At 32.9% G+C, this 13,831-nt stretch overlaps 1 protein-coding gene across 4 annotated transcripts in view; it reads right to left on the bottom strand.

Annotated features, from left to right (window-relative positions):
* The window catches only part of LOC143073027 (uncharacterized), a 32,845-nt gene extending 26,313 nt beyond the window's left edge, over positions 1–6,532 (bottom strand). For all 4 annotated transcript variants that reach the window (XM_076248257.1, XM_076248273.1, XM_076248266.1 and 1 more), the window contains exons 1-5: positions 6,180–6,532; positions 4,197–4,360; positions 3,559–3,663; positions 2,964–3,045; positions 2,409–2,664 (exon numbers count right to left, since the gene is read on the bottom strand). In XM_076248257.1, the coding sequence (XP_076104372.1) occupies positions 2,409–2,664; positions 2,964–3,045; positions 3,559–3,663; positions 4,197–4,360; positions 6,180–6,438 (866 nt within the window). In that variant the 5' untranslated portion in view covers positions 6,439–6,532. The remainder of the gene's footprint in view (positions 1–2,408; positions 2,665–2,963; positions 3,046–3,558; positions 3,664–4,196; positions 4,361–6,179) is intronic.
* Positions 6,533–13,831: the final 7,299 nt, after the last annotated feature.

Here is a 13,831-nt window from a genome sequence, read left to right as displayed (position 1 = left end):
CTCAATTATATGTTTTTTAATCAAGAACTTTCCTTATTAGCTTACCTTTTAAAAAAGCATGTCAAAAATTAAGATAGAAGTTTAAGTTTGCCAACATTACCTGCTAATATAGCGTTCCTGTGTACTGGGAGTAGTTTTTAAATTACAATCCAAACTTTTCCTGAACCTAGTAGTAGTATAGATTTTTTTATATATAAAGTCTTTAGTAGTGTTGGAGACTGCCCGGCACGCTGCGGGTGTATGTCCTAGCAAAATCCCGATAGGGTGAAACCAAAAATTTTGCGGTTCTCCGCAAAGCATGCAGTATTGAGGAATTGTGATAGACCGATATATAAGGTCGGAATACTAGGCCAGTCCCGGTTACTTTTGACAGTGGTGGATCAAGGGGGAGGGTTCCTGGGATTGGAACCCCCTTTTTTGGACGATCAATGCTTTTGAATGGGGAAATATAGTTGGAACACCCCCTTTTTGTCCTGGGTTGGGAACCCCCTTTTAAAATGGCTGGATCCGCCCCGATTGATCAATTTTCATCTTCATGAACAGGCGCAAAACAGCAAATTATTGAAGTGTCGTTTTATATCTGCAGGAAAACAAATAATCATTTTAGTGAAATAAGTTGCTGGATCCATTAGTCTATTTTAATAACAATCAGTGCTCTGATTCAATTATTTTAGTTTTAATGCTGATATTTCTTTTCTTTTAATATCAACTCGGTTGACATATTGATAGATACAACAGAAAATTGCAAATCAACAAAATATCAATTCAGCAAAATAAGTAATAGAAAAGTATCGTAAAAATAGAAAACATTGGCCCCAAGGTCTTAGATTATAGGACTTAGTCTAGTGTTTCGGAAATCATGGAATTGTGATACGAGAAAAAATATCAGATGATTTTCGTGCAGGTAAACAAATCTTTAAATGAAAATGTTAGGTGTGCCTGTCAAGTATTCAGTCTGTAAGAAAATTGGCATGTTCAAATTTGTTTTGGGGAAAATAAAAAATATTTAACTATAATTATCAAAATTTTGCAGTGGAAAAATGTATCGCATACTCGGGAATAAACTAAAAATACTTGGAAATAAAGATATTTCAAGTTTTAAATAGAGTTATGACAGAAACAAACTGTTATAAAACGCCAAACGGATTATAGCTTGAAAATAAACCCGCCCCAATGCTTTTAAAGAATACTATACGGGCAGAGACATATATACACATATATGTCTCTGATACTGGTCACAAGTTTAACTGTTTTTGAAAGCTGTACGATGACATGAAGTTAGGCCAAAAAAAAATATATGTCTGTTTCCTGTTTCCCGACCGACCCTGACTCAAACCCCCGACCCTAAATCTTTTTATTCAAATCCGGAAAAAAATCGTTTCCGGTCCGATCCAGATCCGTATTTTACTATGCCCAAACAATCAAAATGGCTGCTCCCAGCACAAATGTGCTACAATTAAGGTTTAAAAAATGTCAGCACTGGGAGGATTATTCAATTAAAGCTTCTTTAAAGGGATTAAATCATTTTGGGGTACAGGACCCTAACCAAACATGACATTTAACCGACTGCAAATCTGACAGGGAGTGCAAAAATTAAAAAAAAAAAAAAAAAAAAAAAAAAATCCCGACCTACCGACCCTGATTTATTTGCCTTGGAAGCAGGAAACAGACATATATTTTTTTTTGGCCTTACTTACATCGCTATCAATTGTTTACAGTTAATCATTGCGTCATTGGCAAAACATTTTCAAAAATAAATCTCCAAGACATCATATAATTCAACCGTTATTTAAGTGAATTCAAAATATGGTACGAACATGTAAGATGAGAATGCGTTTTGGGAGCGAAGCCGTCGACGTCATACATGTGACTTTGTCAGTATTTATTTATTCTTTTTTTTAATGTTATGCTTAAATCATTTATATTTTTTATCCTTTTAGACTTTTATGCGAAAAACGAAGAAAGCACTCTGAAGTTCTGACCGTTCGTATTTTCTGTTTTGAAGAACGTTTTGCATCACTTGTTTACATCGTCAAGGGTGCTTTCATACACGCCCGCGTTCCAAGGTCGTCAAAGCTATTTTTGAGAAGACCCCTTAAAGCGACCGTTTCCAAGGCACTCGTCGTAAGAAACATGCGTTAATATATGCGCATTGGTAAAGGGCCGAGCCACCTTAATCAACACATCAACATTAAATGAGCATCTTCATAAACCTTGGAGTTGATATATCCGTTTATTTAATCATACTGCAATAAAGCTCAAATTTAAAGGGTTTCTCAGAGGAAATGGACCCCAATGCAGCAATAAGACATAAACCCAGACAGAATGGGAGATGGAAAATCAAAATTTGTATGCTTTTATCAAAACAGCTGATGATAAAGATATACACATTTTAAAGATTAACAAACCTTTTAGGATGAGTTCCTATAAATGATGCTCCTGCATCTTGACAAGGATTAAGAAAATTTGCAGCTGCACTAGGACTCAAGGGCTTGAACACAAATGATGAAAGGTTAGATGGAGCTGTAAAGGTGAATTCTTCAGGTGCAAATGATTGTCCTCTCAAGGTAGATACTTTATGGAGATCAACATGGAGATTTGGTTTTTCTTTCGTGGTTTTGCTCTGAGCTGATTTATTCTGACTTCTGGTTGTTGGTTTAGTAACTGTAATACACAAATACAATTTATGTCATGATGAATATTAATTTAGAGTAGAAAAAATAAAAATCCATGTGTTTTTATACTCTTATTAATTGCATTCTTTTAAAAGTATTTTTAACATTGGAAAAACCCAATAGATTGATAATTTTTAATTTCTTTTTCTCTAACATTAATTTCAAAAATGGTCAAAAAGACCATGCCCTTGATACAATGTACAATGTATTGTGATTTACCTGCCAATTAAGCACAACCAAATCTTACAGAACTTCTGTCATCAAATCATAACAGAATCTGTGTTTTACCTTTGTTTAACTGTCCTCTATTGCTAGTCTTTGTTATCTGTACTGGCTTTGTAGGAACTGGTCTTGTGGAGGTCTTGGCAATCTGAAGTTCAACAAATATCAATGTTATATATATAATGTATTATAACATTTATACTTTTTTTAAAATCTGACAAAAACAAATTTATCACAAGTCAATGATTTGTAGCTTTATGAAATATTTGAAGGACATTATAACACATATATATATATATATATATATATATAACATTTCTGCTTTTAGTTTTTAGTTTGCACTGAGTAGAGCGATTGCCTAATAAGGTACAATGTACATTGTCGTTCAGTGTTTATCCCTGAAGTCCAAAAAGGCATTTTGGGAACAAAGGATTTCTTAATTTTATTTGAGACATTGTGTTTATACTCTATTGAATTATAAAACCACTATATAGCTATATATTGTAAAAGTTTGAAATCATTTCTGATAGAAATATTAAAAGTCTTAAAAAATGTGTGTGTATCCTTCTGTCTTGTCAAATTGATACGACCTTTACTTCAAATTGTCTTAATCATCTCTGCTAAGATGAGAATAAATTTCTTCTAATTTAAATGATTTTACCACTGATGGCTTTACTGGAGCTTTTGATCTAACCACTGGCTTGACAGTATCTTTATTTTGACTTCTATTTGTTGGTGGTGGCTGGATTGATTTCTCTACTTTTGCCTGAAATTTAAAAAATGACATTTAGAACCGTTTCAGTAGAAGCTATGTCATTACACTTTATGATGTGACCAACATTGTCCAAAAGCTTGACTTGTCCATAAAAAGGACTGTTCCATCAACACAAACATGGTATCAAGGGAAGGCAGTTGAAAATTGGGTCACCATCTATACACAATACTAGAATTTCTCTAGTCTTATATACTATCACTTGAAACAAACACCCTCTTATAGATGAGATTTGAAGCGACTTGAATAGTTCACATGCATCTTTTCTATGAAACAGTCCCAAGTGCCTTGACGTGGGTGATCAAATTTCAGAAAAAAATCATTTGCAGCTATTGCTTTTAATTCTGGGTCAGTACTTTTATCTATATCTTTACTTACAATGGTTGGAAACAACATCTTATTACTTATTTTTTGAATTCAAAATTTTTTGAATGCCCAATTTCCTACCTTAAAATAAAAGTTTGACTAACAATGTTAATACAATATTCCTTGACAAGTGACAAAAGTAATCAAATATAAAGCAATACCTGTTTGCGTATCTTATTAAGTTCTTTGTAATCTACATGTGTGACTTTAAATGGTTGATTCTTTGCCTTTTCTTGTGCAGCCAACTTCTTTTTGAGTTCCTTTTCAGCTTTCCATTTTGCAAGCTTGTCTTTAATTACCTTTTGCTGATTTTCTTTTACACTGCCTGTAAGTGTAAAGTTAACAAAGTTAAAAGTGCTTTTATACAGTTAAAGGAGGTTTTGACTGAACTTTAAAAATAATTGAGATATTTTTTGCATGGATGTAAAAAAGTATATATAAATACAAATTATGTATACACTATACAGTAAGAGTCTGAGTCTGAGTGATCAAAATAATTTGCCAACTTTTTTTCAGTCTAACAATACACCTTCTTGCTATTTTTCCACCATCACTGACCATTTGAGATATTCAGATAACTTCTGAAGATATTTTTATCTTCTATTTGCAGATCTATAGTCTGCAAATACACCTTATCGCTATTTGTCCTCCATTACTGGATATTACATACACATGTTCCCATTAAATTTTGATGTCATAAAACAAAATATCTGACGCCACAATGGAAAAGTGATTGTGTAGGACAGGTCAGCCAGGTAAGCGTTAGGTGTAGGGCCTAAAATAAAATATTGTTTGTTTCCCCAATCCCGACCGACCCTGCAAAAACAGTGCTACTCAAAAAATTTTATTGTCAAATTTAAGTCAAATATTATTTTATTCAGTTCCAATTTTCAGGCTTGCAGGATGGACCAATGTTGTTCAAGCTTTTTGGAAATATTTCCCTACCTTCCGACCCACACTGGGCTTGGCAGGGTCGGGATTGGGGAAACAAACAATATATTAATTTAGGCCTAGACTCTCCTAACCAGTGCTCGATAATTTAACACTGGTTTTTACTGTTTACCGACATAATCATGCAAACCAATTCATGACCTTTTATTTGATCAAAGTTGACATAAAAGGACCTGATTGGTTGTTTAATTCCTATTATGACGTTACCTTGGGGCATGCTTGATTCACATGCTTAAAATATTCCAAATTTGAATACAACTTGACCAGTTCTCGATAATGTTATAAAAACTTCAAAATAAAAATAAAATAAGAACTATGATGTCTTTTTGATAAAATGAACATTTTACTGATAATTGGCATTTAAATTTTACGGAAATGGTTATATATTCACAGAAATTCAGAGACTCTAAATATAATCTAAATGTGTATTGTTTGGTAAACTATATTTTCCGTAAAAATGTTCACAGTTCATTATTCCTCACACTGCACACAAACATTGCAGTAACACGGCTCATCATTGACATATGAAACACCCAAACCGGAACTTACATGAAGGGACAAGCAAGTTTACCCAAAATATATTGTTTACATAAAAATGGCAGTGGTCAAGTGAAAATATGAAGGGGCTCTAAGGGGACAAAACATGATGATACAAACGCCCTGGATTGAATATTACTGTAGGAATCACATCATTTGAATTGTAAATAAATTTATAATCGATCGATGTTATTTCAAACTACTCAATATTTAATTAAAGTTTTCTTTTTAAACTGGATTCCAAGAGCGATCTTTTCAACTTTGATTCACCACTGTCGATTTCATCGTCTGCTATTAATTTCCAGTTAAGTTAAGATCATGCGAAATGTACATTTCCTGTTAAGCCTCTTTTAAGGTATAAAATATTTAAAAAATATTTTAATTCAAAAGTGTTTTATTTTCCTTAAAAAAATCATTTCTGTAGTGTTTTATCGAGCACTGTTAAGGGGAGTCTATACTGAAATAGCAAATAAAATATCATAAATCAAAAAGACCTTAGAGCGAAGGTTCCACAGCTAATGTTTCTGAGTGCTATTGCATACATAAATCAGACTAATAATATTAAGTGTAGTAATAATGTACGAGTATAAATTATTTACTTCCCCCCTTTTTTTTACCCAACACTCTGTTTGCAAAGTCATAAATAGTAAACAAACCTTTCACTTGACTTTTAGTCACTTTGCAAGATTCCACATTAGTTTTTGATGGTGTTTTGCCTTCGTAATTTTGATTTACAGTTGAATTGTGACTGATTTCTTGGAGAGGGGACAGAGACTCTAAATTTCGTGCACTGTTCAATCTTTCATCGCGGTTACTTTTCCATTCCACTGAACGGCGATGTAGTCTTAGTGCTCTTTTGTCAATTGTAGATGACTTTTTCTTGTAGGCAAACTCATATGCTGAATTCTTCTCCATTTCTACTGATAGCGAACAGGCAAAACGTCCACTTCAGCAAATCGAGTTGGCGGAATATTTTGAATTTAGCGCTTTTTGATTGGTCGACAATTAAAGGGAGATAATCAATGCTGGGTACTGTTAAAAGATTGATAACATTTCCGTAGTCGATGTTTGTCTAATAGGAAAAAAAGAACATAACAAATTAACAATAAATACAAGAAAATATGAACAATTATAACCAAAAAAAAAACCAAAACAACATAGTCAGAGATAAATTTTATGAAATTTATAAAGACAATAGACACTATTTTAGTTAGAACAAACACAATTGTCGGTCATTGTTGAAGGCCGTACGATGACCTATAGTTGTTGATTTCTGTGTCATTTGCACACGCATTTATCTCAGAAAAATCGCCTTTATGCACCAATATTAAGGTGTATAAGAGTAAAAATCTGAGACAAGTGCCTGTGGTCATTTGGTCTCTTGTGAAGAGTTGTCTTATTGGCAACAATACCACATCTCAAGTTCTTTCTCTTCTTTCAGTTTCCGCACTCCATCATAATATTGATGACTATGTGCAGTTTTTACATTTATAATGAATGGTTAAAAGTAAAACAACCGAACCCCGAGGATTAAAACCTGACAAACAGAAATAAAAACCAAATGATTGGACAGTCGAAAAAAGTGACTGTGGCTTTCATGTGAAAACAAAATAAAAGAAAATAACAAATGACTACAATTAAGCGTATTTTTAAATACTCATCAATTATCATCTATATAAAAAATATTGACAAACTAAACATGTGAATACTGCTATTACTAAATGTAACTTCGACCTGTTCAAATACGTGTTTATTTTATAAGTACTATTCAAGCTATCTTAATAATTTATTTAAAATCATATATCATTAGGGTGAACGGATATAAGGAACTACAAATGTGCCTTGTCAAGGTTCAAAGCTGATAATCTCTAAAAGTGGACCGGCCGTTAAAACCTCTTAGAATTCTGATAGCACTGCATTATTAGTTTTATTCCGTAATTCCGCTCTCCTATGCAAAGTTTCTGTGTATATATTTAAATATTTTCACTAGTTATTACAGTATTCATTCAGTAGCAATGAAAAGACAATAAATGTTATGTGCCTGTCCTATAAGTCAGAACTGGAACTATTATAGTATAATAGTCCCAGGTCAGAAGCAAGTAATAGTGTGTTTGTAATTTTTTAGCTGATTCTCATATTCGTTTTTTTTTTCTTATTGTTTTGTATAGTTTGTCCAAAAATTGCAAAAATAACTACCATAAATATAAGACAAGATGCAAACTTCAAGGACATCAGAAGTAGAACACTTAGAAGGATTTAGGTACTTTTGTAGTTTAGATTGTGAACCTACTTAGAATGTACGCCGTTAAAATTAATGCAAGAAAATCCAATGGTATGTGTCATTTGTTTTGAGTGATACATAAAGTCATTAACGAGTATTGCTTATATATTCATTGACGGGTTCCGGATAATATATTATCTATTCTCATCCGGTCAGATAATCTGGGGACTATTGTTCGTTGTACTTAAGGTTTCAATTCTTTACTTCACAACACTTACTGCAAGGTATTAATTTTAAGTCCATAAGTGAACACATTCCAGCAAGTGTCAAGTGACCTCACTATAAGACACATTGCGGTGTAAATCCTTTAGTTCAGAAGTCAATGTCTTCCAGCAAGTGTCAAGTGACCTCACTATAAGACACAAGAAAGTGTTAATCTCTTAGTCCACAAGTCAGTGTCTTTTAGGAAGTGTCAAATTACCTCATTGTAAGACAAGAGAAAGTGTTAACCTCTTAGTGCACAAGTCAGTGTCTTTTAGCAAGTGTCAAATTACCTCACTATAAGACAAGAGAAAGTGTTAACCTCTTAGTGCACAAGTGTCAAATGATCTTTCTACAAGCCGGTATATTAATTCCGTAAGTGAACACCTTCCAGCACGTGTTAAGTGCTCTTACGCTATAATGTCCATTCTTGAACTTTTCATTGAATACCTTCAAGTCAGTTTCAAGTTGAATTCTTTAGATAATACTAAATCAGCACAAGCATATATTATATGTTCTATTAAGGTATATAATGGGGATCTGAGACAAGTGCCTGCATGTGTAAATCAAGTGTTAATTCTTTAGCGCATAAATAAACACCTTCCAGATACTGTGACGTGTCAAGATAACACCAAACAGTAAACACTCATAAAACGAATGTAGGACAGAAAGTCACAGGACAAAAAGTCACAGACAAAAAGTCACGGACAAAAAGTCACAGGACAAAAAGTCACAATTCATTTTTTCTGATTATTTTCTTTGAATAAAAAACCCTTATTTCTACAAAAATATTTTTGTATTTTTCTTGAACTATTGTATATAAACCAACTTTGTAAACAAAATTCATCCAAAAAATATTTAAGATGATCAAATAATTGTTAAAAAAACATAGTGTCAAAGTTGCTTGGCACTTAAATGGCTTCATGGTGCCAAGAAATATATCTTTTGCATGATTAAAATTAAATAAATTTTCATTTTTCAAGTATAGTGACACATTTCCTCAACTTTAGTATGAATATATGTATTTAAAAAGTAAATATTTTAAGATATTCACTTATATATTCAAACAATTGTCAACAAATTATTGTGACTTTTTGTCCTGTGACTTTTTGTCCTACCAAATTTGTGACTTTATGTCCTGTGACTTTTTGTCCTGTGACTTTCTGTCCGTTTACCCATAAGACATAGCAGGTTTATATTTTCGTATACGCAAGATGCGCGTTTCGTCTTTTATAAAACTCATCATTGACGCTCGAATTGAAACAGTTTGTTGGCCAACTCAACTAAAATGAAATAGAACGTAGAGCTAGCGCTTTCAAACCGAAAACTCTGAAAAGTTCATTGTGTTGTTCCGAATACGACCAGGGTAATTAATATATATTGGAAGAAGGTGCATGGTACAAGAACCTTAGTATAGGTCGAATAATTCAAAATTTTATTTCTAGAACATAGAGTTTCATTTTTTTGTCACCATGGCCCCAAAATTTTACGTAGAATGGTGCAACTTCTCAAACATTTTTCTCCTGACCATAAGGGTTAACTGAGGTATACATATATATTTAGTAGTTTGAAGTTCTTCCCTTCGTTTGGCAGTAGAGCCCATTCTGAGGGCTCCAGGATTTGGTAATTACCTCTTTTATCAAAGGAAAATAGCTTCATGGTTTGTTTGAATTTCACTTCACATGTTCTTGCATTTCGATTAGGAAATTAAGAAACAATATTTGTGAAGTAAGGACCTTCGCAGAGATATCTGCCAAGTTTGCCTGCTTCAAAAGGTTTAGATGTGCACGAGAAGAACTCTTCCTAAGGCCAGCAATAAAAAAATAGAGAAATCAACGGGACAAAATGTTATGACTGGTCATGAAATCGGAAACACAGTAACACTTAAAAACACCTTTAGGAACATGTCTAAAAAAAATCTTGTTTTATTCTGTCCAGTGGTTCACACGAAGATCAGAATTAAAAAAAACAAAGCTAACAGACGATGATAGGCGCACCGGAAGAGGGTATATCTTCCGAAAAAGGTTTACACAGAAATGTTGCAACAAATGGAAGTTTTTAACGACAGTGACTGGCGATACAGGCCTTGCACGGTCGGTAAATGTTGCTAGGATGGGTTGGTTTTTATATACCAAATGTAATCAATGGGTTGACATTTCACTAGAGTAATATATCAATTGGTCAGTAATTTTATCTTTCAATAAAATGACATAAGTTTGATCGATCACTACTTCTTATTACATAATAATTGATAAGAATGACCACATGCGGTTAACTGTTATAACATCTTTATCCCCTGAAACTTTAATTGACACAATTAGCATATCCTTTCAAATCAAATCAAGATTAATTCCACAGGTATATTTGAGAAATTAGTTTTGCCATGAAATATAAATATGATATCAAATTAATAAACAAAAGGAGAGGGTGTATATAGGAAATCTCAGTGACATGTGAGTAATCACATTTTAGAACGACATGTGAGTAATCACATTTTAGAACAACTAGAGAGAGGTAGGAGATGGAAAAAACTCAATAGAAATTCGTACAGGAAGAGACTCAAATTTTTACACACGGACTACATACATAACAAATTCAAAATGATGGAAATCACTGGAAGACTTATGTGCAAATTTCAATCATATAGATCTATGTCTTCCATTTAGGTATGATGCGTAACTGCAGTTCTTTAGAAAAGTACGATTTTTGTGTTGGTCATTAAATTATCACAAAATTAACGTTTTGGAAGAAAAAGAATACTGTTCACATAAAGATTCCTCTAGAATTTTTTATTGTAGTTCATCAGTAAACATGGGATCATAATATTGTATTGTTCCAAGACATAGATTTTTTTAGGCAAATACTTTTAGTATTCCAATTTAAGAAGGTGCACTTATATACACGCATACGATTACCACTGATATGATTGTATCAAATCTCTATATAAAAGACCAAAATATATTACACATGTTGAACATCATCATATTCTATATGTGATGGTTTTAAGTAAGAAGTATGTTGTTCAGTGGTAATTGGTTGCTGTCTGTCATATTTGTTTTTGTTTATTATTTGTTATAAACCAGGCTGTTGTTTGTTTGTAGTTCATTTTTTTCGTTCTTTGTCACATCAGGGATATTTTAAAGCTGACTATAAGGTTGCTCATTATTGAAGACTATTGAAGAGACCTTAAGTTGATGAAATCCTCTTGGAATGTGAATTGTCGTCAAATTGGCAATCATACCATGTCTCCTTATTTCATATAGCAACCCAATTGACAGAGCTAAGACATTTACAATTAAATAACTTGAATGTTTTAAAGATAGAACCAAAATTATTATACAGTTCAATAATGCATATTATAAACAGACATGAGAAGTATTCAGAACTTTTCTATATTTATAGATTTAGTGGTTAAGCTGGCTACATCCTATTGAAAAAAAAAGTTAAGATTTTTGGCAAAAACATCAGCACATCTATACAATCATATAAAAAGAAACATACAAAAGAATGCTTACAGTTACTGAAAGCATGCTCAAACTACTTTCTGATATGAAACTATATGATGCTACACCCAAATATCTGTGGTTGTACCTAACAGTTTCATGCATTAAGGTCATGAAGAGAACAGAAAGACACATTCCTGTGCAATGCATGGAAGGGCCCTGTACAGAATTTCAAAGAACACTATTTTAGTATCTATGATTATTCTTTGAAATTGCTTCAGTTTTATTAGTCCCTTAGAGGTGAAGTTGAAGGGAACTTTAGGTTTGCTCTCTGTCCGTCTGTTTTCCTGACTTTTTGTCTTCATGCTTGAAGATATTAATTTAATATTTGGTGTCTTGTTTAATCATGATAAGTTACAGTTCAAGTTTAATTTTCACAATTTTATCGTTTCTCTTTTTTAAAATTTTTTGATGGAATACTTATTATTAGATTTCTGTTCACAGGGAAATAACTCATTTTTTTAAAAACTTTCCATAGAATTAAATTTTTGATGAAATACTTATCAATTACTAGATTTCTGTTCAAAGGGTAACTCATTTTAAAAAGATTTGTAAAAGGCATTGTATTTAGATAAATGACATTTTGGATTTTTTTCCTTTTCTTTAGTAAATTGTTTGAAGATTTTATTGGTAGGTTTGTTTACACCATGACAAGTTATAGATCAAGTTAGAATTTTGTTCCATTACAATGAATTTTTAACTGGTAGGGGACTATGTATTGCCATGCAAAGAATGCTTGCTTTTTTACTTGTACATGTGTGTTTGTTATCTATTATATACCTAATACAGGGTTAAGTGATTTTCTGTACTGATATTTATAGTATGTGCATTTATGTATCCTTTGTTATTCCAGTGATCCAAAACTAGAGGCTCTAAAGAGCCTGTGTCGCTCACCTTGGTCTATGTGAATATTAAACAAAGGAAGCAGATGGATTCATGACAAAATTGTGTTTTGGTGATGGTGATGTGTTTGTACATCTTACTTTACTAAACAGTCTTGCTGCTTACAATTATCTCTATCTATAATGAACTTGGCCCAGTAGTTTCAGGGGAAAATGTTAATAAAAATTTACAAATTTTATGAAAATTGTTAATAATTGACTAGAAAAGGACAATAACTCCTTAGGGGGTCAATTGACCATTTCGGTCATGTTGACTTATTTGTAAATCTTACTTTGCTGAACATTATTGCTGTTTACAGTTTATCGCTATCTATAATAATATTCAAGATAATAACCAAAAACAGAAAAGATTCCTTAAAATTATCAATTCAGGGGCAGCAACCCAACAACGGGTTGTTCGATTCATCTGAAAATTTCAGGGCAGATAGATCTTGACCTGATAAACAATTTTACCCATGTCAGATTTGCTCTAAATGCTTTGGTTTTTGAGTTATAAGCCAAAAACCCATTTTACCCCTATGTTCTATTTTTAGCCATGCGGCCATCTTGGTTGGTTGGCCGGGTCACGCCACACATTTTGAAAACTAAATACCCCAATGATGATTGTGGCCAAGTTTGGATTAATTTGTCCCAGTAGTTTCAGAGGAGAAGATTTTTGTAAAAGATAACTAAGATTTACGAAAAATGGTTAAAAATGGACTAAAAAGGGCAATAACTCCTAAAGGGGTCAACTGATCATTTCGGTCACGTTGACTTATTTGTAAATCTTACTTTGCTGAACATTATTGCTGTGTACAGTTTATCTCTATCTATATTAATATTCAAGATAATAACCAAAAACAGCAAAATTTCCTTAAAATTATCAATTCAGGGGCAGCAACCCAACAACGGGTTGTTAGATTCATCTGAAAATTTCAGGGCAGATAGATCTTCACCTGATAAACAATTTTACCGCATGTCAGATTTGCTCTAAATGCTTTGGTTTTTGAGTTATAAGCCAAAAACCCCATTTTGCCCCTATGTTCTATTTTTAGCCATGGCGGCCATCTTGGTTGGTTGGCCGGGTCACGCCACACATTTTTTAAACTAGATACCCCAATGATGATTGTGGCCAAGTTTGGTTTAATTTGGCCCAACAGTTTCAGAGGAGAAGATTTTTGTAAAAGTTGACGACGACGACGACGGACGACGGACGCAAAGTGATGGGAAAAGCTCACTTGGCCCTTCGGGCCAGGTGAGCTAAAAAAGGGGAAGGGTTTGAGATCAAACATAACCAATTTATCTCTGCTCCATATTCATAGTGCCAGTGGTAGTAACATGTATAAGGGGAGATTAAGAGCTTGCAATATTGTATAGATTTCTATGGTTGATATCATTTGTTAACCTCTAGATGTCTTTTGGTTTTTAGTGTTGTTGGTATG

The sequence above is a fragment of the Mytilus galloprovincialis genome, chromosome 1 (genome assembly GCF_965363235.1).
Source record: "Mytilus galloprovincialis chromosome 1, xbMytGall1.hap1.1, whole genome shotgun sequence".
NCBI classification, from domain to species: Eukaryota; Metazoa; Mollusca; class Bivalvia; order Mytilida; family Mytilidae; genus Mytilus; species Mytilus galloprovincialis.
Note: the sequence above shows the minus strand (reverse complement) of the source record. Positions and strands in the feature narration are given on the sequence as shown.